Source organism: Crocodylus siamensis, chromosome 14, assembly GCF_052110815.1.
Source record: "Crocodylus siamensis isolate JL-2025a chromosome 14, ASM5211081v1, whole genome shotgun sequence".
NCBI classification, from domain to species: Eukaryota; Metazoa; Chordata; order Crocodylia; family Crocodylidae; genus Crocodylus; species Crocodylus siamensis.
In genome coordinates this window covers 1,448,681-1,476,498 of record NC_143408.1, presented here as the reverse complement: position 1 = coordinate 1,476,498, position 27,818 = coordinate 1,448,681, and the positions used below count along the sequence as shown (strand labels likewise).

The 27,818-nt window shown below is 43.4% G+C and overlaps 1 protein-coding gene across 1 annotated transcript; it reads right to left on the bottom strand.

Moving 5' to 3' along the window:
• Positions 1-255: 255 nt before the first annotated feature.
• Positions 256-27,709, bottom strand: MAU2 (MAU2 sister chromatid cohesion factor). The gene is made up of 19 exons (XM_090027274.1): positions 27,314-27,709; positions 26,141-26,158; positions 25,612-25,677; positions 24,831-24,926; positions 23,410-23,504; positions 22,523-22,550; positions 21,795-21,950; positions 20,699-20,845; positions 19,453-19,543; positions 18,699-18,802; positions 17,327-17,404; positions 16,632-16,697; positions 15,650-15,733; positions 14,563-14,612; positions 14,026-14,103; positions 13,420-13,531; positions 12,178-12,268; positions 6,518-6,645; positions 256-5,229 (listed from the first exon to the last, which is right to left on the bottom strand). The coding sequence occupies exons 1-19, from the start codon at positions 27,692-27,694 to the stop codon at positions 5,155-5,157; spliced, it is 1,944 nt and encodes a 647-aa protein (XP_089883400.1). The 5' UTR covers positions 27,695-27,709; the 3' UTR covers positions 256-5,154.
• Between the last annotated feature and the right edge of the window lie 109 nt (positions 27,710-27,818).

Below are 27,818 nucleotides of genomic sequence, written 5' to 3'. Positions count from 1 at the left end.
AAACACCTCAGTTCTTGCTCCATGACCAGAGCTCCCAGCACAGCAGCAGGATGAGGGGCAATACAACACTTGCCCGTGCTCCCCTCAACAGTGCTGCTACATCACCTGTGGGTAGCCCTCAACACTGCAGTCCTGTCCCAAAGCCAGCCACACCTGGGCCAACTTTCCACAGTAGATCTAAGGGATGTGCTGAGACACTGGGACAGGCCCCAGGTAGTCGCAATCACCTGCTCCACTAAGGAATTATTTTACAAGTTATTAAAAGGCAAAATTGAACTTTATTTAAAAATTCTAACATAGAAAATGAGAAGAACCAACACAACGAGCTAATGCCTAAGGTTAAGTCTCATTACATGAGTTGCAGTATTTACAGTTTGGGATAAAAAGCACTGGCAGAGGGTACATGTCCTGCTACTGAAGAACTACAAACATGTAATAACACATTGTACACACCTGACATATCATTAAAGTTTCATTGCAGCAAACACACACTTGTTAAAACAGACAGTAGAAGAGCACAGATGAGAGTTATTTCACATGCTGATTTCATTAAAGATTTCTGTACAGACCAAAACATGGATTTGCTTTCCCTCTCCACTCAAGAGCTGCACAACTGTGGCACGCACCGCAACACGTTACTAATGCTAATACATACTCAAACATGTTAGGGAGTTTTGTCAGCAACTTGTACATTTAAGTAAAATGCAACATTAATTAGAATTTATATCATAAAAAGATCAACTATCCCATTTGGGTAACTTGAAAAACTGATTGAAATCCAAACAGTGAAACAATCTAGCATTGTGTCAAATGCTGTGTGTCCATAGGTGCATAATTCAAGGCTCTAATTTGACTTTTCCAACATAGATTTTTTTGCTCATGGTATCATGTTGTGTGCATGCACACTGGGGGCTACAGTTCACATCTCTCCCCCATACATCTTCCCCCTGCAAAAAAAATTGTAAGCCAATTTAAATGGTCTTTCCCATGTATACAAACCTCTCTGAAGTTCATACTGCAGGAAATGAAGTATAACAGGCACACACTGTTCTTCAGATTGTATTCTCTATACATATTTAAGTTTTTACACTATCTACATGAGTAAAATGCTTCTGTTTAAGTTTTACTATTCGTTTAAAAATGCTAAAGACAAACTGTACAGTTTTCCAAATCGTTTTCAGAAGAATATTTTTTAAGAAACTCAAAAAGATTTTGTGCATCATACAGAGAATTAAAGGACAGCATGAAATTGGAAATATGAAGTGTTATTCAAATTAAGCTGGACACACCGAGCATTTAGGAAAACATTATTTGTAAACTTGACGTTTTCTGTTCAACTTCACATACAGATGACTGAAGACACTGTATGCACATTAAAATTAGGAAGAACTTCACTGACAAGATCCTCATTTCAAATCTGTGCTACATAAAAAAAGTTCTGAAAAGCAAACAACTATTCAATAATTTAATATACAAGTATAGTCAAAAAGCACTGTACATTGTAACAAATGTACACTGGGATCCAGAGACAGAAAAGTACCAGGTTAGTTCAAATGTACACAAGCTGTGAAATTTGGTGCAGGAAACAGCAAGGGGGGGGTGGTGATTTTGGAAGAGAGCAGTATGATTGGTGACTTCAGCTGTCAGCAGACATGACCAAGGGCACTGCTGTCCCAAGGAGAGTGGAAGACAAGATGCTCCATCCTCCCTTGCAGAGGCAGCAGTTTAGCCAGTCATAGACTAGGAACCCCCCCAGTTGTTGTCCATGACCTTACAAGAAGTTTAGCTACAATTTCTAGTCAGTGGTTCCTGTTAAGGACTGGGAAGCACATGCACACCAGTAACAGGCCAGCACAAATTTGCAGTCTTTCCCAAACCACGTCTGCCCTCATGGGGAAAGAGCACAGAGGGATTTGATCTGCAAAGCAACTCACCTGCACTAAGGTATTGCCAACAAGAAACTAGAAAGCAGCCACTACAATGGAATACTGCATGAACCCTGCTCAACTTTACATACCAATACCTCGAGATTGCTTCTCTAGACATGATCAACCTACCTGTTGACCTCTACTGAATATGCCTGGCTTCTGTGGAGACCTTTCCCTTGAACCACTGACAAACCATAATCCTCTAGTAAGTTGTCCAGAGGGGTGCATAGTTTGCCTAAACTTTTTAAATGATTTTCTTTTGGTTGCATGAACACATGATGGGCAAAGTAAGGGCTGAGTATGTTTGGCAGAAGCGTAGGAGGGAAGGAGAAATGTCTGTGCCTCTTTCTGAAGACATGTATAAAACCCCCCCACTAATTTGGACAGTTTCTGAACAAAAACACAAGCATTCCCTACCTGCAGCAGAGGCTGTGCATCCTCCCATCCCACTTCGTAATATATTCCGTCCAACCCTAAGCACTGATCACCTAAAACAAGACGCATTAAACACAGGATACTCCAGTGACCAGCACCTGCAGCTAGCACCATGCTTCTAAAAAACACCAGCACCAAGTAGCTCCGATTCTGAGCAGTGACCACCACAATAGCTATTCTGTCTAGTGTAACAATGGGATTTGAATTCTTTTGAATATCTGGTGTGAGGAATCTACCCTGGGGTATGCACCAAGCACTTTGAAAAGCTGGGTGTAGGGGTGTGAAGAGACACTGCTTCCTGCCCAAGAGTTAAAACAACCTTAGAGTTCACCACCCCTACATAGGACTGTGGGCATCTTCAGGAGCAGGGTCACTTCTGAGTCTCCCTGGTCAAAATCCAGATGGCAACTGGCCATGCCAGCTATGGGATCTATACAAAATGACTGTTTGCTCTCTTGCCAGCTCTACTAATGTCCATGTTCTGACGAGTTTGTGGCAATCCTATCAAATGCCAGCACTTGCCTAGATCTGGACAGACCCTCTGAGACTATACCACTAGCTTGTAATGCTGTTGCCAAGGCAGTCTTATGTGGAGCCCTGTCCCGCTGGCACCTGTCATGGGAGTGCTGCACAGCACTAAGTGGCAGTGCTGTTGTTCAAAGTCACGCAGTTGAGTGCCCCACAGTCAGCTGGCATAAGCCTCTGTGCGTTCTAAGGGCACATCAGCATCAGCCACTCAGACCAGGTGACAGATAAATGAGCGTGGTCCCAACCGTCACAGAGCAATTTCTACCTGCAATGATCTGTTAGGAGCATAGGGCTCCAATCTGCATAAAATACCTAAAATGTACCACCAGCACACAACTCCCAGAAACGCTATTATCCTCTGAGATCTGGAAAGAAGTAAAGAGATGCAAGCTGCACAAAGCTTTCTTTTTTTCCCTTTTTTTCCCCCTTTTTTTTTTTTTGCAAGCCTGAAATTAAAGTCTCTTCTCTATCAAGTTTGGAGAAAACAGAGCTCCCTAACGTAGATCTAAATGGAGCCTGAAACCTGCTTGGGGTCACATCACTCCAGCTCCAAGACCAGGGTTTCTACACAGCTGCTGCTGGGCCAGCAGAGGGAACACACCTCAGCCTATTACCTGGGCAGGACCTTTGTCCTTTCCACATCACTCAGTAGTCATATTGCTTATAAGAAGCAAAGCAGCGGCATAACGTTTTGCTAGTCTTTGAAGGGAACTACCCCCTGAGACAGACTGCTCAAACATTCCTACAAAATGAAACAGCATTAAGATTTCAGGGACAAAGGCCTGCCCCTAAATTATTAGCATCACCTAAAAGCCTGCAGAGCCCACAGTACCCATCTGGTTAGAAGACCCCTGTTATTCCCACTATGACAGACAGACATTTTCTTCAATGACATTTACAGATCTGCCAACACGAAAAACCATTTCTTGAGCCCTGTGAGCTAGTGAGCTTTCCACCACATTGCATACCAACCCCCACGCAGATCCGTCTCCCATCTACAACCCTGACCATTCTCAAGCTCTGCAGAATGGAAGAGGCCACAATCTGGGGCTCTCTCCCCCTCTTCTTCAGACAGACAGCTGCATTGCACATCTGGAGAAGGAAAGAACATTTTTGCAGAAACAGGCTTCTAAAAGGAGGCAAAACCAGAAGCCACCTAACATGGAAAACTTTGGAAATTCAAAGCTTCCACAATGCTTTAGCCAGCTCTAAGCTTCTCCTCCAGGCAGATATGCGAATTTGAATTTGGGGGCTGAATTTATTCCAAGATATACATTATATTTTGCTTCTCTCTTCAGCAGAATGAGAGAGAGACTGATTCTGCTTGACTCTTGGGATGAAGTGGGGAGGACAGAAGGTGCTTTCCTCTCCCACTTGGGCAGCCCCTGTGAGGAACAAGCAGAAACCAAGGAATTTTTCCCTCCCTAGTCTTCCATCGGTGCACATCACCCAAAGGTAGTGGACTTAGGTGGGGTCATGGTCCTGCCCTACCTTGTGGGAAACTGCCAGAGAAGCTGGGAGGGTGGGGTGGTACCCCACATACAAGTGATGCAAAGAGGCCTTTGCATCCAGGAGGTAAAATGGATTCTCCTGCCCCTCAGGCGGCAGTGCAAGCCAAACCCCTCAGCACAGGGTTGGGTGAGGGTCTCCTGCACTCATGAAGGACTACCCCTAAATCAACATGCAAGAGTCAACAAATTGATCTAATCACCTTCATCATGGGACTGCATTTCCAGCACTCAAATACTTGATGCAGGAACTGAGCTCTGAAGCTTGCTGTACCCTATGGTCAGTCACAATTCACTCCACCTGCTCCTGGGAGTAGAGGGGGCATAGAAAGCACATTCAAAAAGCAGCACATTTCAGCTAGGGTTAAATGTTTCGCAGGTGATCAGCTTTATAATCAAAGCAAGCTCTCTTCATCTTTTGTGAAAATATATATTTTTGTTAAAACAAACTCCACCAATAAGAAAAGTATCTCTCTGTCTAAACCTTAATTCTGAATAAAAGGAGAACAGATTAAAACCAGGATGTATGTACACACGCTAGTTGTATATTCCCACACTAGGTAAAAGCAGCTTAAAATGCCCTTTTCACTTTGCGAGTATGAAATGCATGCTGGGTTTAAGCCATCCTCTCTACAAAGGTCTGCACTACGGAAATTTGCCATCTTTTCTCTGCAGAAAAAACTTTTCCACGTGAACTTTTCTCCTTTTTTGGCTTTGTTTGTTTCCTGTTATACATTGTCCTGGTAGCTTCTCTCTCACAGGAGACTGGCCAGGCTGGTGGTGGGTCCATTCTGAGCCTGGAACTGTACAGGAGGGGGTCCATCTGTCCACTGAAAGACAACACACAGTGTGAAAATCCTATATTACGACCAGAACGGGGGCAAATCACAGCCAAGGTCACAAGAGAGGAGCTGGCCATGCAACATTTTTTGTTTTGAGGTAACAAAAATGAGCTGTTCAAGAAGAGCTGTACATCAGGTAGGTCAAGGCCTGGTTTGTTTTCTTACTTCAGGATCTCCCCCCTTACTAGAACGCTGTCTCTCACACAGACTACTTCCCTTCTTTCTTGGATCCAATTTAATTTTAAACGTCTGTTATGACCAAGATTAAAAACTCAAAGAAAGGCCTCCACCTCTTGTTCACCTTAATCCCTTCCTCAGTTCTGCTTTTTTCAAGATTTGCTGAGATGCACAAATTTATAATTTTGTATTTTAACTTTTTCCATTCTATGTATTCAACTAGCCTGGATTACAAGTAATCCAGCAATGGAGGTAAAAGACATCAAAAGCTTGAACATCAATACAGCTCTCTTGCTGAAATCTGGGCCATCTAAGATTGGATTCATATTTATATACACATGCACCTGGGAATCACACAGTTGCTGTGGGCATCTTTATAAACAAGAGGTTGCATCTCAAACATTCCCACCCCTGGGAAATCTCTGAAGGGACTGACTGCACACGAAGCAAGGAAAACTTTTCTTCCGACCATCGGGTTTTCCTCTCCTTTCCTCCCCCCTTCAAAAAGAAAAAAAACAAAACAAAGAAACACAACAAAGCCCAGGAGTGAATTAGCTGTAAGATTTTTGAAAGACTTTGCCTCTCTCAAACATAATTCAAGGTGTCAGAACATGTTGAGAGTGATAAAACACTCAAAATTAGGTTGTCATGCAAATGCTTCTATTCTTTGGCTTCCACTTAAAAGACCTTTTACACTGCCTAATCTGCATTTAGTTCTTAGAAGTGCACCTCACCGTGGAAAGATAGTAATGTGAAGAAGTGAAAAAGGTACAGCTTATAGCAATGTGTGTACAGAGGCAAAACTTGAGATTAAACTAAAACCTACTGTGGCTCCAAAAAACATATTTTCAGATAATTAAAATTTAAGGGCAGCAGAATTGTCAAAAACAACAGTATTTCTAGCAGTGCATCTGAAAACGATAGTTTTGTACAAGGCAGTCAGGATACCCACCCCTCAGCGACACAGCAGAGGCAGACCTTCATCATCATCTTGCTGTTGAAAGTTATTGTAACCAAAACAAAAATCAGCCAGCTATTGGAGCCAGACTGTATGCTGCTCTAACACAGGATACCCGACTGGAGAAGGAAGGCTGCCTACCGTGATTAGGTTGTGTTCTGGAAGACTGCAAGCTTCAATATGGTCCTGAAGAAGCTGCTGTGAAAAGTTCTGATGCATCTGCGCTGCCTCGTGAGCATCAATGGCGTTTCCACAGGCTTTGTTCAGATCTGGAAGAGAGGGAGCATGATATGTTCCCATGTTATCGACAGTCCATGCACTGGTTTCAAATTGACACAAAATTGAGGGCTGAAAATACCACCCTCCCTAATGGGTATGATCACTTACTGTGGCAAGCAAGTTTACATGGCCAACTGACCCAGACAGCCCTTAGTTCAAGACCTGCATTTCTACGCCCCCTTGGTCACATATACAGCCTCATGTCCAATCCTTTTTCTACCAGCAGCTTCCCAACTCACATCTCTGAGGAACACTCAACCCAAAGACTCGCATGAAGGGACTGCTCCCTGTAAAGAGTTTGTCTCTAAATAGCAGTCTAATACTGGTGCTACAGTCCTTGAGAAGAGCAGCTGGATACAAGGGCCAGTTCAAAGTCAATGACTGCCAGTAACAAAACCCCCTCCCCCTCTCTTGGTTAGCGACTCATTCTGATGTATTTGGGGATAATGTCTATGGCAATAAGATGTACTGCAAGTGCTTTTACTTCAGCTGCTTAATGGAAAGGCTGGCGTTAGACAGAACTGGACCAAGGCCTGGATGTGTTCCTTAATGTTACATCTGATGCCATCTACTCTCCCCCCTTGTACTCCTTTCCAGTGGTCCCCCAGGGAAAACATGCCCATGCATCCCAGAGCAGACAGATTTGAGACCGTTTAGAACCAATTGTGTTTAAAAACACATGCAGTAGGATTATTACAGCAACCACATCATGCTGACTTCTGTGCTATGGACTCTGCACAATAGGAAGAAAAACAGAAAAAGAAAACTGGTCCTGTTGTGTGGACCTCTCTCCCCTTCCCCAAAGTCTTCAACTGCATGCTCCTCAAAGCCGATTTTTTTTTTTTTTTTTTTTAAACTTTCAGCCATGCAGACAATAGGTCAATACCTCGGCAGGGAGCCACAGGCAAACTTCTCAGCAGACCAGAAAGCATCCCTCCTGTGTTTTGGAAGGAGGGTCTAGTCTAGTGGGTTTACAGCACCATCTTGTGGGGAGAGGGCAGCACTGCAGGTCTCCATTATATTTGCAAGCCACAACGTGGTTCTGGCAGCAGAGCTGGTTTTGCAAGCTGTGAGTTTTCAGTATAGATCCCAATTTTGTGGGGCTCCAGAACTGTGCTGTTTGAATTCACAACAGGCACTGCTGCCTTGCCCTGAACACCTGATCATTCAAAGGCCTTCAGACAGTCTCAATTCACACATTCAGACAAACACCACGTGGGTTTGACTTCAAGCAGTGACAAACACTGTGTGGTGCAGCACAGCAGCTCCCTGCCCCCAAACCAGGGGAAGGTTATTTGCACCCAGAGGCTAAGGCACCCAGCCCCTGCCAGTTGCTGGTCTTTCCTCACATGTCACTAGTCTCTTTTTGGCACTTCTGAATGGACCAGTCACGGCCACATAAACACCCTGCTCCTGGCATTGCCCACTCCACATTCTGCTTTCCCTAATATCAGAGCTCACTTTCTGCCTAACTTGCCAGATCTCCCTTCTACCTCTAAACAGCAAACGCAACCCATGCTATGCTCTGTGCTGCCCTACTTTTGGTTTAAAAAAAAGATCTTCAACATCGAGTACTTCATCTGATGCAGAAGATTCTTCCAGTCCTAAAAGTACCAGTCAAAATGGATATTGGTACTTACTCAGCACAGGTGCCTGTACTGCTGCTGCTGGTATCTAATAGACAACACAGCAAGCCATACTAGTTCAGCATATGACAGCTCTGGTACTTTTCTCTCTCTCTCAACCATGTTCCATAATTGAAACAAAGCTGAAGTTCAATGAAGCTGTACAGGCAAGAGAAAATACATTTTTCCAAAGAGAATCATGGAAGCAGATATATAGGAAGGTGTTTGAGTGTGAAGAAGATACTCCCCCTAAACCCTGCTAACACTATGAACACTTAGAGAGGAAGAGACCAGTGTGAGATGGGTAGAGGGAACAGGAAAAGGCGTGGACTGCACGACAATGTCCAAATCTCTGCTTAAGTGAGAAAAGAAAGTCCTAAATAATCTATCAGAGACCTGAGGTGGCAGCAGCAGCCTCCCACAGTAAATATACTTTACTAGCTATAAAGCTTGCCAAGCACCTTAATTAAATCTGCCTGAAAAATTACCAAGGATGAGTATGCCAAGATAAAGAACCTGGGAGAACTGTACATTCCCATTGCACATTCCCATTGCGTTCACCTCACTTCTGTGCAACTTCTCACATTCTAGCATGCTAACCCAGGAAGGGCCTCTCTGTACAAGCCATTAGCAAAGAGCTTTAACCTGTTTCAAGGTGGCTGCTCTCTCCTTGAAAGAAGCACATCATGAAAGAGCTGTAACCACACACAAGGGGAAAACTTAATCCAGGTCACTAGTGACAAAAAAAAAATGTTACTGCCAAGCAGCTGACTTCTGTTTGAGATAAATTACCAGGGTCAGCATTCACGTACTAGCAGACGAGCCTCAACACTGAAGTAACTGCAGTGCCTGAGAACACATCTTGGAGGGGAAAAAATGCAACTAAGGACCTAGAAATAAATGAAAAATGGGACAAAATGGAATACGGACTTACTGAGCATAGATCATTTGGGATTAACCTACTGTCTTTCTTTGATACGATAGTGGATTTTCTAGGCAAGGAAAATGCAGTACATCTCATCTATCTAGACTTGGTGAAAGCACCTGATCCAGTGCCAAGCAGGAAATTAAACTAGAGAAGATGGGAATGAGAGACACAGAAACAGCGCAAGGAACTGGCAACAGCAAAGACAAAGCATAAGCTGATGACTACCTGGCTGGACTCATTTGAGTCCAGTCTTTTCTCCTGCCCAGGCGGAGGGTCAGACTTTAAGATCTACAAGGTCCCTTCCGACCCTACTTCTATGATTCTATGGGGGCTCTATCAGGCTGGAGGAAACTTAGAGGGATCAGCCTTGGAACCTAGTCTACTCCGTGACCTTGGCACAGAAATGAAAAGGGTTTTGATGAAACATCTGTTGACACAAAGTTGCAAGGCATCAGCGATGCAGAGGAGGATCACAATGTCAATCGGGAAGAACTGGACACTTATACATCATGTACATGGCAACTAATGAAACAAGAATTCCTGCTGTAAACAGGGGCTCAGCAGGGAACAACAGGGCAGACAGACTTGGGCATATTAGCAGATCATGAGCCATCGCTATATTGTGGCCAAGAAAAAGGGAAATGAAAACTCAAGGGCATATCATGAGGGGTTTTCTCCTGTACGAACAGGGAATTAAAGCAATTGTACAAGGCACTGGTAATACCTCAGCTGAACACTGGGTACAAGTCTGGTCAGCCATGTGAAAGGAAGATTAATTCAAACTGAAACAGGTGCAAAGAAGAGCTCCTAGGACGACCAGAGAATAGAGAACCTCTCTCACAGGAGAAGTCCAAAACATTTGACTTTGTTACCTAGCAAAACTGTGGGACACAACTGCTCTCCATACATTGGAGAAGGGGCCAACATGAGGGAGGAGCAGAGTTATTAGAGTACAGCACATGAATGAATAAACTGGACATGAAGCTTAGGGCAGAAATGAGATTTCTAACCAGCAGCACAGTGAGATTGGGTCACAGCATCCCAACAGCAGTGGCAAAATGCAAACTGTTTAAGCGGTTTCAAGAAGCCCTGTATACATTCACGAGCACAATGGGACGTGCCTGCCTGATGTGATCTGATCACCTTACCTAGGAAGCCACTTCCAGTCCTGGCCATTAAGCAAGCCACAGAGAATAAGTCTGGGTCCACAGATGGGACGATGCAGGGAGAAGCTACCAACATGCTGTGCCCCGTCTGTGGATAAACATCAAGTCCATCTCAAGGGCCAGTGACACCCCTTACACTGACACTCCAATTTGTGCACAAATGCAGGAGTATTTCAGCTGCCTGGAAGAAATCTGTAACCAAAGCAGCAGGAAGACGGGAGAATGCAAGCCCAGCCTCTCTCACCTGCCGTGTTTAATGTGCAACACAGCACTCACTGTAAACGTGACAACTTATATTAAATTGGAGCTGCAGGGTAGGGTTCTTGGGAAAGGGTAGAGTTGCAGCTTTATTTTCCAGTGAGAAGAAATCAATTGTAGCATTAACACTGATTGTCTGCCAAGAAGCTAGTCAATATTTGAACAAAGCATCCTGGGGCCTATGCAAGTCAAATTAAGCAATATTTATGTATGATGTGGTCCAACAGTCTCCCCCCTCACTATTTATTAAAGCTCATTCACAGTGGCAGAAACAACTAAGTGAAACTTAACCAAATGCTTGCAGTATCAGGAACACAGGACAGGACAAAGCATAGCAACTGCCTGGCAAAAAGGGATGCTGTGTGCACACCAGCTACATACAGAAAGGATTTTTAAGCAGATTGTCCCCTCAGCCCAGCAAAAGGGCTAGCCCCTGCCTTTCAGCCAAGGACCAGATCAACCACGTTGGGTTAGATTATTGCTCCTCCTACGCTATCCACGGTGTTCTCCACAGTCTTCTTACACAGCGCTCCCAAGACAACAGCAGCAGCAACATGACTGACTGCCCATGATTTGAGAACTACAAAGCATGCAGGGAAGTTCTCAGAATCCAAAATACCTGAGACCAGTCAAAGATCAAGGGGCTCTAGGAACTCCCTTTGGCAACCTCCATTACCTAGGAATAGCTTCTATTCTGCCAGTGGACTGTGTTTTCTCTCTTCCTGATAGTTTACTTTCACCTCTTTATCTTAGACTCTCATCTGACTCTGAAAGTAACCGTCTCTAGTTTAGTGACTATCACTCCTGCCACCAAAGCTGCTGTATTTTCCCAAAGTGCCAGAAAGGAAGTACTGAAGAAATATTTCCTCCCACTCTTTCAGACCATTTGCACTGTCTCCCAACTGTTCCTACCATCAATCAACTTGCAAGGCTGACCTTGCTCCTTTAAAAAACAAACAAAACCTGACAAGGGCTGAAAGGAGGTGTTATTCCCAAGCAAGTAAGACCTGCCTGACCAACTGACTGACAGCAGAAACAGTTCAGAGTCTGTGCGCCAGTCTAGAAAATATTTGTTACATTGTTCACACTGTCAGTGCCACAGACAACCAAGGCTTTAAGAAGTAACCAGCAATTCTGTATGCCCAGCAGGACGCCTTTTAAATGGGACCCTCTCTCTCAAAGCACAGTTCTCAGAACTTTCTGTATTTCCTTTAAGAGTCAAGTTGGACACGTGCTCAACTCTGAGAATCTGGACAAAATTCTGTCCAACATCAGACCATTAAATTTGCTCCTTCTGCAGAGACGCTCTGTCCTCAGTACCCATTTCCAGTGCAGTTCCAACGTAAGCATTTCTGGTCAAGAAAAAAATCCTTCCTGCTTGTCTTCCAGATAATGACCATGTAAGACATTTACTCTGTCCTCCTTGTTGAGAGCATTAGGACTGAGAAGTCTCCTCCCCAAAACACCATCCTTCTTTACAATTCCCAAGAATTCAGTTCCTGCTCCTTTTCCAGCCAATGCAACATGGGCACTTTGCCAGCTCACCTCTCAGAAGAGCAGAAGACCACAGCTGCACGGACATGTCTGGGATCTTGCTCGCAAGCTGCATGGCTGGGACTACCATGTTATTGCTTTCCTGGTGAAGAACAAATATTAAGATCAAAACTCCTATTCGTCCACATTTTTTCCTCTTGTGAAGACACACAAGTGTTCTAGAACTTGATGTGTGTGACGAGTTTCAATGAGGCTATTAACTACAAGGCCTGGAATGCTCCTCACGTGCCAGCTATCCACGCTCTTAATGCTGTTCTCATTCATTAAGTATGAACCACTAAGCACAATATTTACCAATGCAACCAGACATGACAAGTGATGCCATGCCTGGACTGGAACAGCCCATCTCATGCAAAATCCTTGTTGAGAACTTCCGTTTACTCATTTAATCTGTTCCTAATTTGTGACAACAAACTAAATCCAAGCACCAGATGGGAGGATTTACTTAGAAAGGACTGCACACACCAATATGTAGCCTACACACTGTATGGGAAGCAGTGTATTATACTGCCACTGAGAAGGACTCAGATTGTGACTCTGTAGCTAGGAAATCAAAGTGAACGCGCACTGCTCTTTAGCACCTGAAAGAGCTAAAGATGAATGAAAGAGGACAAATGGAGAGAAGAACTAGATCCAAAGGAGGGGCCAATTAAGACCAGTAACTAAATTTGGTGACCTATTCATAAAGACTGTTCCAAAATACAAAAATTAGTCACTTTTGGTTCTTGCCAAGTTTAAAACTTGAATGACCAATGAATCAGCCACTATCAGGCTGGAACATGGTGCGTCTTTCTGCAGTAAGACAGTGACCAAATGCTTATATTGTGTACAACAGAAAAAAAAAAATACGTCATGTACCACTCTGCCACTGCATAAGGATTTTAAAACAAAACAATTCCCATGAGGATGGGAATTTGGAACCCCTTTCAAAATAATCCTCTTTAATTATAGTGCCTTGGCTTACTAAGATCTTCTTTTCAAGTGATTTTAAACAATATGGAAATCCAAGCTTCTAAAATAGGGTAACAAACGCCACTGCTTTGTCAATCTATCATTAAACATGCAAATGACAACTTGAAAAATTCATAAATCAATGCGCTGCCAGCTTTAGGCAGGATAATGCTAAACGTGGAACTCTTAATATAAATTAATTTCCCAAATCTGCCAGTGTTTTGGTAAATGACAATGAAACCAGTATCTCCAGTAGGAACACCAAAGACTGTATAGGCTTACCCGGTGATTTCCCAGCACGTAGAATATGTGACCAAGGAGTACAAGAGAACAGGCTGTTAATCGGTTCAAGTCTTCTGCGTTTGACATTTTCAGTGTCTCTCGCAAAAATCGTCTACAAAACAGAACAGAGAGAAACCATTCACAACAATAGTGAAGTCTTTGCAGCATGCAACAAGTTGACACCAGTACAGAAAAAACAAGTGTGTAGGGTGTGTAGGTCACGAGGCAAATAGGGAACAAGGATATCTTGGCTCTGCTCCCAGCTCTATCATGAGATTGCTGGGTGACCTTTGGCAAGTCACTTCACCATTGGCCTTAGTTTTTTTCATTTGTATAATGGGGAAAACTTTGATTTCCTCTGTAAAGTGTTTATCTCCTGACAAAAAAGTCCTTTACAAGAATTTAGAATTGTGATTACCAGAAGTTCACAGCTGTAAGCAGAAAATAATTGGGAACATGCCAATTTATAAAGTCTGCCTCATTTGATAAAACCTTAATTATGAAACTAGCCAGATTAAATCCAAGGGAGAATTCTGTCAGGTCTGAAAAAAGGCATCAATTTTGAACTTCTACATTAAAAAAATCCCTCTTTGACTTAAAACTCACTTCGCTTCGTTGTACCTTCCTTGAAAGAAGGAGAAAAGCCCTCGGATATAGAAAGCTGCTGCTCGGAGACAGTGAGAGCTGGGGACAAAGCAATGTGTTTAAATCCAGGCTTTTTACAGCAATTAAGATACATTATATAGGTACATTCTAGGCATTTATTTTCCATTATGTCATAGTCAAATGACAAAAATCAAGATTTGTCAGTGTCAAGGATTGGAGAAAAAAAAATCATATTTAAGATGCATTCAAACCCATTCCCTGCAATAAGCCAATTGCTTTTGTATGCTATGCTTTTTCTCAACATTAAGAGGCAGAAGTCACAGAATCATAGAAAATGAGGGTTGAAGGGACCTCAGGGTCCAACCCCCTGCTCACAGCAGGACCAGTCCCAACTACATCATCCCAGCCAAGGCTTTGTCAAACTGGGCCTTAAAAACCTCCATGGAAAAAGACTCTACCACCTCTCTGGGTAACCTATTCCAGTGCTTCACCACCCTCCTAAGTCATCAGCATCAAGGAGATATCCAGAATCCTTACCTCACAGGAAAGTTGTGGTCTGGATTTATCCTTTCCAGCAAGCTGTAAAGCTACAATTCAGGAAAAAAAAAAAAAAAGGAAAAAAAAATGTTTCTAGCAAACATTAGCTTACAGCACTGGAAACAAACAGCATAATGGGAACACCACGTCAAACAGAATACTGCAACGTTATATAAACATTGCAGAAGTTTGCTGCGACTGGCTAGATCACAAGATGGAATTTTCAAAATAATGACAAGACCAAGAGGTCAATTCTGGCTCCAGAATCAAGTTTAAAAAAAGAACTTACTCCTCCTGGACGTAGCAAATATTATCTGGAACCTCAAAGCCTTCCCTGGAAAGGTTTCACTTCTACAATGTTGTCCCCTTTACAACCTAAAGGTGACCAACTTACTAGTTAAGAAAAACCATAAACTAACCAAAACTATTGACACTGACTAGTATTTTCACTCCCCACAATTTTTTATTTATTCAGTGTGCTTCATGGTTTTTTGCCTATTGAAACAGACCATTTACAATTTGCTTACTAGACACTAAACACTTGCAAGTATTTGTTTCTAAAATGTAACTACAAAGGCCAAGATGCATCAAGTGCCTCATGGAAAAAATGAAGGCAGAAATGCTGCTATACACTGTTATGTACTTAATAAAAGCTACTTTGGGAGGATGATTAATTGGTTCCCTGAACAAACATTTAATTGCATCTCATCAAATCCAAGCAATCTAGAAATCACTCTTAGGTAGATGGAATCTGAAATGGACAGAAGGAATTTCTGGTTCCCGATCACAGGTGGAACCGATGAAAGACTTGGGATTAGTACATGGACATTTTTGGCTCCCGCTGGCGTTCTCAGACAGTGAGATCATACCTCGCTGTGGCATCCAGAATACTCCCATTTGCTTTAGTGATCTACACTGAGCCAACTCACCCCTCAGCTTCTAAGTAATATTAAATGGCACCAAACTGACCAAGTAGGAAATTTCCCCTCTTATAGAAAAACAACTGGGAAAGAATAATCAAAGTGCTGCACTAAAGCTTTCTTATAAATGCTCAGGTCTCTCACAGGCTCAGAAGTCAGTCACATACCTCTTGATGCCTGTTGCCTTCCCTGATGTACACACTGGCCAGGTTTGTCACAATAAATGCCCACAATTCCTGATGCGTGGTGAGCTAAAACAGAAGACCACAGCATAACCATGGTGAGATAAAAATATCCCAGCCTACAACACTGAACTGGTTCACTCTGCATTTCTTTATAACAGCAACACACCAAAATGAGTAACTGATGCCACTTGAAGCAGTTCGCAAGTAACATGTTTACATCTGTCACAAATAAAGGAATAGCTCAGCTCAGACAACACAAGCCAACTAGATGTTCTACACTGCATTCATCTGCAGGCTTTTAACAAACTCAATAAATGTTGCCCTCTACAAGTCTGTAAAAGATGCAAACCTTTAGAGCAAGATATACATAAGTATGGCAGTTACACACATTCCCAACTTGAGACTTTTGCTTTCTTTATAATTATGCCAAACTTCACCAACTTTTACAATTTATTTTTTGCTATTTAAGTCTCTCTTCATACCAAAATATTCTCAGCATAGATGGGCATGGACGCTGACTGCCCTTTGAGCACTGGTTCCACTGACCTTGCCTCAAATGGTACACAACAACCCATTCTAGTAAGGATAGGTGGCTGATTAAAGTTAATAAAGCACTCTGGTTCTGCACACATCTGTCCCCCCAAATATTTGCCTATATCTCATGAGGAATAATGCAAGGAGAGAGAGAGGAACTTCTATGACCTGCTGTAAAAAGGTTAATGGAGGACAGACCACAGTGAAACTGAAAGCAAGTCCGCCTCCTCCCTCTTATGCAAACCAGCAGGGATTTTTTAGGGTGGTATCTTGTATTGGACCAACTATGTAATTGGGATAGAGTAAGATAAGCTTTCAAATGCAAGGCACTGCCTCAGGTCATCATGGCTATGACGTCACTCTTACACTACCTCTTTGCTCGTAAAGATTCAGCAGTGCTATAGCAAGTAGTCTTAAAAATACATCTTACCCTCAGTGCTGTGGTGAACTGTGCTTCTGCATTGTCCATGCAATTAACAGAAATACAATAGAGTCCCTGAAAAGGGAAAACACCTTGTGAATTAAGCTTCCTAGTAACTAGCAAAATTGGAGCCCTACAAGGAAAGCTGTCCACAATCTCCTGGAATTAGAGAGCAGTAGCAGGAAAGTAATTGAACATCTACCAGGACAAAATTGACCTTTAATTTTGTTTGGTACACTTGACAAAGGGCAGCAATACCAGCTTTGCGCCATTACATTATTGTAAAGTTCATTCTTCCTTAGACACTGTTCCACCGAGCATTATTAATACCAAAGCTACCCACAACAAAAATCAATCTAGCGCTTGTTAGTCTGTTTCCAACGTGCACTGCCTAAAGCACAGTTTATTTTCTGCATGTTTGTTTCTCATGTTAAGTGCTACCACACACACATCTGCTACATTTAAGAAAGAGTTTAAATACGTCACTCTCATTCTGTGAAGTTACTGTAGGTTAGCATAAAAGGTAGGTAGCTGTAATTTAAGCGTTTTACAAGATTATTACATGAGATTCTACTGGTCAGTGGAAGTCTAAACTACTGGCTAAGATTTGCTTTGTTACACCTCAAGCAATCATCTAAAACAATTAAGGTGACACTTTGGTGGCATGCAAAAGCCAGAGTTCACTAGTACTAGTCCATACTTACTAGCAGCGTGTGTAGCTGAGCAGCATGATTGGAAAACAGCCTTGGGGACTGCTGGCAGAGTTGACAAACTTGTGAGATCTGTTAGAGGAAGAATATTTAAAATTATTTCTTTATTACTTCTGTGCTAACTCAGGCCCCACCTGCCTGAATGCTAAGAGCCATTTGGCATATTGCTGCCTTAGCTCCAGTCTACATTAACCTGCCTGGCACCTTCACAAGAGAGCCCAGACTTGCTTCACCCTGAGCAATACACACAGGTCTGTATGCACACTGCTCTCTACACAGGCATATGTGCACCAGCTGGTTTTCAGTTGTTTCCTTTTTGGTAGCTCCACCACATGCTGGGCATTGTCCATACACATGAAGTGATAGCTTGTGTCCCAAATTGCTCACAATCTAAGACAGAACGCAACAAACAAAAGGTGGGAAATTGGGGAGGGGCGGGTGTTTAGTAAAAAGGTCTGAACTATTGCCAAAAACTCTTTTATTTAACCATTATCAGGTATCAAACTCTTATCTGCAACAGCAGGGGGATTTACCAAAGGATCTGAAATGGCAGGAGACTAATTCTGAGACCACATCCTATAAATAAAGAAGTGGCAGGAAGGAGGTGCAAGGCACTAGGGGAAGAATTATACAAAAGGAAAAAACATGTTGGTACTAATGTCAGAGGAGGAAAGAAGAGTGAAATTATGACAAAAATACATAGAAAAGAGTAGAGATGAGGAATAAAGGCAAGAGCAAGAAAGTCTGATCCAGGACCAGAGAGAGGAGGAACCACTGTTAGGATTCAAGGAGGGGACTGACATAATCAGAGCAACTGCATTTTGAATAAATAATCAGAGGACAACAGAAGGTGAAAGCAGTCAGTCAATGAGAAAGGAAAACTGGATGGACAGAAAGAAAAGATCTGCAAAAGCACAGGCATCTTTCGACAAAATATGCCTAAACTGGAAGCGATGGAAAGGGAAGTGTTAAAGAAAACTTCCAGCCACGAGTCTGAGGGACAGGGAGTAGGGAGACGATCAGAAAGGAAGATCAGGGATTAAATGTTAAGAGTTTACTTCTGAGCATTAATTAGCAAGATGTGTATGTTTGAAAGCCCCCACCTTCTTAACTAAAGTGCTTTCAAATGAGCCAAGGAACAGGGATTATTGGCAAGGTTCCTTGAATCCCGCAATGTCCCGCTGAAGATTTCCAGACATTGTTATGCATGTTAGTGATTACACAGACACTGCTTATGATTCCAGTTACAGCTTGAATGCATTGTTAGGAAATGAAACTTCCATATTTTTAACAATTCTTACTGCAAAGTTTTGTGAATGTCCAAAAACATTAAAGCAGTGGGGAAAAGATCAGAGTAAAGTGTTACCTCTTGTAATGCTGTGGCTTTGTGTCCCGTGACAAGCCGACACATGATAATATGTTCCAGCAAAATAACTTGGAAAGATGACAAGATGGGACTGCAGTCCAACACTGAAGAGGGAATGAAAATAGTTCAGGAAGCAAAGTTAAACGGTGCACTAACACCTTAACAACCCCCATCCAGGTACTACAGTAACCAGCTTCTCTGGTGCCAGATGGTCTGAAAAACTCTGGCACAATGATTTCTGCACAGAGGTCTTTATGCTGAAGTTTTGCTGAACCATGCGTGTCAGTGGCTGGCCATCAACTGTTCAAGCTGCATCAGAAGAGATGAACATGTTTTTAAAGAACATCTCTTAAGGAGTGAAGAATGGGAGTCCATGCTTTATGTTGCTGGACCCCTGGGAAACACAACCTTGTTCCAGGTAAGTGCAATCTTGGACATACAACTGATCAGGACATTCAAGTTTCCATTAAACAGTTGAAACACTGTCAGAACCTGGTAAATTCACTTCTGTATTATCCAAATTCAGCATGTAGAGTAGTAAGTCTGTATGGAAAAGAATCTACTTCTGGACTCAGAAAAAAGAAGGATTCTTACATCTGTGCTATTAATCCTCTGAATGTTTTTAGAGAACTAGTCCCAAAGACAGCAAGAGCTTTAAGGAGTCTGTTCAGCAAGCAGACTGGTGTGGCTTCACCGCTGTGTCAGCCTGAGATAAACCATACACATCACCAGGAGTTTTAACCTCCACACTTACTTTTTAGCTTTTCCAGCTGCATGAGTGCTTTGTCCGTGTATTTCTGTGCCTTCTCCAGGTATCCTGCTTGCATGGAATGCATCACAGTCACCTGCCACAGAGCACAGGAAAGGCAGGGAAAAAAACCCCACAAACCTTTACTGAAAGGAAGGGTATGAAAGTCCAGAGCCAAACTCCAGAACTGAAGACAGTTCAAACTGAGTTTTGATGTCAACAATTTGGAATCTAGTTTGTTTAAAAAAAACAGAATAGCTTATTGTCTTATCTGTTCACTTTAGCAAAAGAGTACTGCCAGCCCTGGGGGGAAGAAAAAAAAAAACAACATAACTCCAGAAATATGAGCTAAATTTTCTTTAGCTTGTGTACTGATATAGTCCTGTTCAGGATTTCTTATGGAGCTTCTTCAAATATTAACCTAAGTGAAGGCAATGAAAAAACTGTCATAGGTTCTGCAGACCATGTGCTATTTTTCATTACACATGAGCCATTAATTTCAAATTATACTTTGTTAATACTAATGACACAAAAGTTCTAAAAACCATCAAGATTTCAGACCTCATGCTTAGACTGCAGATCTGCTAAATGTGAACACTTACATAATAACTATGATGCTACCATTATAATGTCATCTGAGGGTGTTGACTGCTCTTCCAAGTCTCCTAGACACTGCTATTCAAAGTCCTCAAATGCCAACTGTGGCATATCACCTGGCAACCTGTGATCAGCAGAACTAAATTTGAGTGCTTCAGATTCATACTTGCTTGTAGCTAGAGCTAGGATTTACTCTGGTGTCTAGAAACAAAAGGACACTGTACTTGGATACTGCAAAAGGACAATGCATTTAAGCAGAGAACAGGGCAGGGGGACAGCAAACTCTCCTAGCCAATGCTTTCAAATCACATTTACAAACTACTGACTATTTTAAGGTATGTAAACCCCCACACCCTGACCTCAGTAATTTGTGCTTACAGAATGAACAACATAGTTCCGCTTTATGAAGAATCAAGCACAAGAAAAACATATGCGTTTGCAGGAAGCCAAACAAACTCCTTTCATTCTACACTGTGCATTCAGCCCATATAGAGCAATGACAAACTACACAACCACTTGAGAAGTAAGCTTGCTTGCACACTGGATCGTGCTCTTAAAAGAGGATCTCCCCTTCATTTAGAATGGTGCAGCACATTCATCCAGCATCTCACTCTCACCAGCTAGCAACAGATACACAAGTAAAACAGCTGCTTACCAAGTAGACCAGCACACACATGTGTTCCTTGGGCAGCCAGTGAAAGAGATCAGCAGGGTTGCTGGGTAGAATTTCATCGTCATGCAGAGTTGATATGGTCTGAATGCACTGCTGGAGCTGCTTCAGACATGGCTTCACGCTTTTTACCTGAGAAAGATTATTAGTATCAGATGTAGGCAACTGTCAGCTGAGAGAACACCATCTGAATACTTAGTTCAGCAGATGTGCCAAACTATAACTCATGCCTGCAAGAGCTGAGTTTAATGCATAAGTTATTACAGCAATATCACAACATGCTGCAGAACAGGCCTTCTAGCTGTATTCCAATAACCTATCCTCAACCCCTGCAGAGATGAATCCCCTGGAAAGTCCAGTCTGAAAAACAGCTATACAGCTGGAATATTTCAGACCATGACCTATGGTTTCCATGGGCATAGGAAACATGTATGAAAGAAAAGTAGAAGTATTATAAATGTACCAGATTAAGTGTTGAGTGTACCTGAGTGCATCAGCGTTAGTGCCTTTTTATTGTCCGCTCACTTTGTTTCATTTTAGATGCTAGATAGAAATTAAAATGTCATGAACCAAGGGGTAGGGCCCAACAGCTGACATTCTGAAACTATTTCTTCCATGTAACTAAAGCTGTATTTATTCAGCAAAGCAGCCATGTAACTAGTAACATACCTACAGGGAAACAAGATTTCCCTATTTACTTACTTCTGAACCAACTGTAGTGGCACTTAGTTATTAAAATGACAGGGGGAAAAAAAAAAGCACCTAGAGGTAAATGACTCAGTTGAAGACAAGATGCACAGCACTAGATCCTCTGAGATAGTCTCATGGTACCTGATTTTCCCTACATGCAATAAGTAAAATTTTAGGTTTCTTGCCAACCGCCCCCCCCCCCCCCACAACAAAACAAAACAAAACAATCCCTAAGCCTTTTCATCCACTTGACTCTTCTGTACATTTTCAACATTATTTCCAACAAAATGCAAGATACAGTGATGGGGCCTACAAGTTAGCAGGCTTTTAAGCCAGGAAACTTTCCCAGATGCCCCAACTGTAATTGCTAAGAGCTGCCATTCTCACACACCTGCCCGGCATCCAGGTAATGTGTCACCTGGAGCACCAAGAAGAACACACGTAAGGATTCTTTCTGGATAGGGTTTCCTTGCCAGTTTTCAACTATTTGCCCACAAAGAGTGAGGAGCGGGTGCACTTCCTGCAGCTTTCGCTCCATTAGAAGAAGCTAAACCAAAGAAAGAGAAGTATTAGTTACGAATTCTGTGCTGAACAAGCACAGGGAAAGTGCTAAGTGCTCAGGACCTGAAAGCTGGTTTATTTAGGTACTTCATTATGGGGAAAAAGGGATTACTGTAAGGAACCCCTCCTCCCCCCGCCCCCTTTATTTCTTTATAGCATTGGCCAATTTATGGTACTGGAGTTCTCATCCTGAATTTTAAAAAATAAAAGGAGGCCTACAATGCTAATTCTAATCAATTACCTCGGTCTGGAATAACTTTACTATAATCAAGTAAGGTTATCCTTTCTCCATGAAGCAACAAGTGCTACACTGCTGGGAGCAAGTAAGAGGGATGCAACTAGCCAAGAATGCTGCAGCCTTAAAAGGTGCCTTGAGGTATGCATCAACCCCATGCTCTTATCAGAATGAAGCAGAACCTGGTTAACACGGTAGTAGGCATACGAAAGACTTTCAAACCAAGCATCTAATTTTAAGACCAATAGCCTTACACTATTCTGTGCTCTGTATGTACTAAGTAAATAACAGTAACTTGTTATACTTTAACATAATGAACTTACCATCCCTTTACTGAGCAGAAACAGTGCCCTAAAATAGAACAAAAAAACCCTGTAACATTTCTAAGAAGGAACAACACTGTATAAGCAAAAGCAAAAATTCAGGGTAGTGGACTGCTAAAAAAAGAGCTATAGCAAGAAACACATGCTGGAAGAAACAGGCAAGGAGGCTTAAGCCTCCCACTTACATTAGCAAACAGGTCAAAATTCTGACAGAATCAACTCAGCTCTCCCCACTTCAAATGTATGCTGAGTATCAGGCAGGCCACCTAAAGGTCTTTTCAAATGAGACCTCACCAAGAAATTCATTATGCCACACCGTGACCCATCTGCTGGAGTGCAGGGGCCATGGTCAGTTCCCCCTTCCTTGCTCTGTGCCACACTGCATGCACTGGATGGATGCTGTCCTTCACCCCAGCAGTGGCAACATCTCAACAACACTGCACAACATCCAAGGCCCGTTGACAGGAGATATGTGGTGCTCTCTTCCTCAGAGGCCCCCTTCAAAGCAGCAACAAGAACCCTGGCACAACTAAAGGGGAGCAGACTTAAAGAACAGTCTGATCACTGTGCAAGGATTAATATCTGTCTCTTTAGTTGAGGCTGCAAAAGGCTCCCATGTACAGGGGAACCACAGTCTGTAGGGAGATTTTAGGGGATCAGGGTGTCAAACAAGAAAACATTGAAAAATATCCTCCAAAAGCCTTTGCACGCATTGCTGGTTGTAAGAGAAAGCAAACACTTGCTTCAGATGGAATCTACAGTCAGAACAAAGAATTCCCATGAAGTACTGGTCTGATAGTGCAGGATTTACATATTACCTGAACCTCTGTATACGCTTGAACAAGCAAAAAATATTTTTCTGGGCATGAAGTGAAGGAAACATGTACCTGGTATATTCTGATCCTACTACCCGGGCATACTCTGCTCCCACTCCTAGCAGGTCACAGGCAGATACCAAATCTTTCTCGAGTGTATGTAGTTGCTAAAGAAGGAGAGAGAAAGAGAGAAAACTCACTAAAATTTTCCACACAGCACTTTTTATGGACAAAGCCACAAATAATTTTCACATTTTTGATGCTGTTACTCCTGTTGCAATAACTGAATGTTGAGTGATTAAGCAACAGGACTGTGTACAAGACCTCTTCACATCTCTCATGAACATAAAGACCCTTTTCCTCTGGAATCTTTTCTTGCTGATTATTCAAGCTATTCAAAATTTCAGAGGAAATCTTTCACATGGATGTGAAACATAACTTAAAATCAGAGGTTGTTGCAACAAAGTAGAGCTGGCCCTCATCAAATCTGAACCAAAATGCAGTTAAAAAAAAAAAAGGATGGAGCAGTTCCATGGGATAGCCTGGGAAGTAAAGTCGGCAAGCACCCCAGGGAGGAAGAGAAGAGGTATAGAGTTTTTCCATCAAGCACCCTTAGTTTCTGCAACTTCCTCCAAATTCTAGTTGAAAAACCAATCCATAAAGGCAGCAGGCCCTCTGGTTAAACAAAAACCATGAGTAAACAATCCACCTAAAATATACACCATTTTTGGGCTTCTAAGAAGAATACTATGCAGAGGCTCTGCAAGGAGGTTATGTTTTGTAAGTACACAGCCATTATTCATTGTAAAGTAAGCACTTCCCTTAATTAGTAGGGAAACTACAGCTCAAAAATACAAAGGAGTATAACAACTTCAGTTCATGAAATTTGCCCCATTTAGTTAAGTTTTTGCAGGCTGGCGGTAGAAAAGGAATAGAAATGAGTGTAAACCATCCATCAAGAAGATAAAGTTTGTCAAGTTTACTTTGAAGGGAAGTACCTCAAAAGAAAAACTAATTCTCTCAATAATCCTTGTCTGACTGTTTAAGGCTTTTCTGGAAGGCTGCAGAGAAAAGGCACACGCCAGAAAGGTATCGTTGACAAATGCACTCTAACCAGCCTCTCTCACTCCTTGCCTTGTCTGTTAACTCTTTGGATAGTGAAGACAAGACGCACCTTATATCATATCAAAATGAAAAGCTAAGTAGCATGCACTGAAGAGATGGGACAGAAGCAGCAAAGACAGCAAAACATGAATGGCACGTCCCAATCCCAAGAATGTTGTCAAATAATCCCTAACAAAACATATCAGAGTTTCACTGCACTGCTGCATTGATTCCAGCCTCAGAACCACATCACGTTTGAGCCCTTCCTCGCACCACTAAACACATCCCCTCATTTTTTGAAAAAAAACTAGAAATTTTACAGCCACATTATCCCTCTGATCATCTTCACGGTCCTTCATGAAGCTCTGTAAGCCTTGTACAATACTTACTGCAAGCTGAAAAAGTAGTCTACAGTGCCAATAAGGAGTCTGCTGTGAAATCTGGATGGCTTTACGTAACAGAGGCTTTGCTGCATCGACTGAATTCTGAAACAGAAATATTAAGTTACGGTTAACGCTAAAAACAAACTGTTTAAAAACCTTTCAGTAACAAAGGCAAGAAGTCCACATTGGTTAAGGGGGGGGGAGGAATTAAATGAGCCAAGAGTCTTAAAACAATAAAAGAACACCGAAAACAAGTATTCAACATGAGTGACCACATTCTTCAGCCCTCTAAAAGTGTATAAGTTATTCACTGCATTCATTACACCCTTTATGTATGCAGAAACACACATCCTACATGGTGCAAATTGCTTTGGCTCGGAAAAAACTCCACGCCATTCAGGAAGTTTTACACAAAATAATAAAGGCATACAACTTAAGCCTCCCAAGAAACACCAAAACAGTTGGCCTGCCTTTGTCTCCACTGCTGCTAATGGAATAAGGAGAAAATAAACTTACTTTGTCACAGAACGGCCTAACTAACTCTTTAGAACTAGCACAGCCTAACAGAATGAAGCACTTTGGAAATTTTATCCCATATTACTATGTGTGAAGTTCAGCGTGCTTAAGTGTGACCATGCTCAATGTTTTCTAGATATCATTATTGAAGTTTACACAGATATTCCGGTATAAAAGGAGGTACAGCACCACTGCAAATGACTATTTGGCTCTAGAGCTAATCCACTTACAGTCAACAAACATGATTTAGAACTGGCCTTAACATGCTTACCTCTTGACAATACAGTTCGGACAGGAGGCTCGCTGCTTCAAATTTGACATCCTCAAACTGTGGAATCTAGCAGCCTCAGAGTTAAGTCATTATCAGGCTTTGCGACCACAGAACATTACCCTGCCACAGCCTGCTCCGAACACCAACATGAATTACAAGAAGGCTGAGGGAGCAGACCACACATAAGGAACTAGGCAAAGCTCCCTACAAGATCTACCAGGCCCCTGCTACACATTACATACATTATGCAATTAACTGGTAAATCGCACAATAAATTCAGGCCAGCCACACATCCAAAATAATCATCACATGATAAAAACGACTTTCCAGCTATAAAAAGAGCCAACCAGCTATAAAGCTAGTGCATGAAGATGTGCTGGCTTGTACCCAGCTTTAATTTGGCAGTGTAGCCAAGGCCCCAGTCCCATCAGAACCAGCACCGCCTGTTTTCCTGGCAAAAGCTTTCTGCATTAAATCCTGATGAAGCCCCTGAGTGTTGGCTATTGACCAGGCAGCTGGAAAAGGATACTTGTTGTGATATCAACCACTGCAAAAGAAGACGACAGGTTAGTCGGCAGCTGGCAACACCAAGGGAGTCACTGAACTGAACTGCCCCGAGGCCTACTTGTGCTCCCTCGCTGTTGATTTCTTTGGCCTCTACCTTCTATGGGCCCTAAAAACAGGGGCATCTACCCCAGGGGAATGAACCCCCATGACTTCCCACACCCACAGGCTGTCATGGCTGGCGGGGAAGGAGCTACAGCTGCCTGAACACGAGAATTGCCATTTACTGGGTCAGACCAGGTCCATCTTGCCTGCGCGACCCATGTGAGATGCTGAAAGTGAGAGCGATCTGGGTCTGAGCAAGGGCTGCTGGCTGTAGCTCTGCGGGTCTAAAACACAGGCAGACAAGGTTCGTTGGGTAAACATGGTATCTTTTATAGGCTGGAAAAATTGTTCTCTGCAAGCTGTCAGGCACATGAAGGGTGTTTCAGGCACAAAGAACAATTTTCCCAATGATTGAGCTGCTCTGATAAAAGATATAGCATCTATGCAAAATAACCTTGTCTGCCTTGGTCCCTCCAAGGCTCTTTCCCTTGCTCTTCCCCCTCTCGCAGTTTCCAGCCTTCAGCATCTGAGAAGTACGATGCAGCTGCCTCGCCCCTCAATGGAAGGGACCTCAGTAGGTCATCAAGTCCAACCCGCCGCCCCCTGCAGGACAACGACCCCAGCCAGGCAAGACATCCAAGATAGGGGAGAGCACCACCTCCCTTGGAAGCCCATTGCAGACCATAAAGAAGGTTTTCCTGATGTCTAACCTAAACCTTCTCTCCTGCAGTTCATGGCCATCCTGCCTAGTAACCCCAAGGGGCGGCTGGGTAAATGGAGCTCCGCCTACCACCTCCTCCAAGCACCCGATTAGGCCCTGCAAGGTAAAAACCATCCACAAAGATGGACGTTCATGAAATTTTAGGATTATTTCTGCACCGAGGAACAAACCCACCAGGAACGATGACAGCAGGGCTGTGTCTAGGTCTATTCTTGACATATTACAAGAACTTTTTACTATTGTTCAGATGCCCTACACTGCCTTTGGAACAGCTCGAGCCAAAACCCGGCCGGGGGGGGGGTCTATCCACTCCCTCGCACGTCATGGCAGGGCCCACAATTCAGGGCTGGGTGGTGTCACGGCCCCGCTCACCGCCTTCTCGAGGTGTCCGCGGGCCTGGTCGCCGTTGCGGGTGTGATGGTAGAGGACGGAGCCGAGCTGCAGGTGCGTGCGGGCCTCCATGCGGGCCGGCGGCTTGCGGAGCAGCACGGCCTGCAGGCAGTGCACGCACAGGCGCACTTTGGGCGGGCTGGACGTGCGGAAGTGTTCGGCCAGGCCCAGCAGCGCCAGGTACCACGACTCGCCGCCGCCCGCCCCGGGCCCGGGCCCCGCGCCGCCGCCGCCGCCGCCGCCTGCTTCCCCCGAGCCAGCACCCGCCCCCCCGCCCGCCGGCGGCGGCTGCGGCGGCGCCTGGGGCTGCTGAGGGGCCGCGGCGCCCGCCCCGCCCGAGCCGCCCGCCGCCACCGCCGCCATGTCAGTGCCGCCGCCACCACAGGGCCCGGGCGGGGGGCGGCACGCAGAGGCTCATGGGACGCACAGTCTTCCCCTCAGCCCGAGATCTCGCGAGGCTTCCTCCCCCTACCAGCCAGTCAGGCCG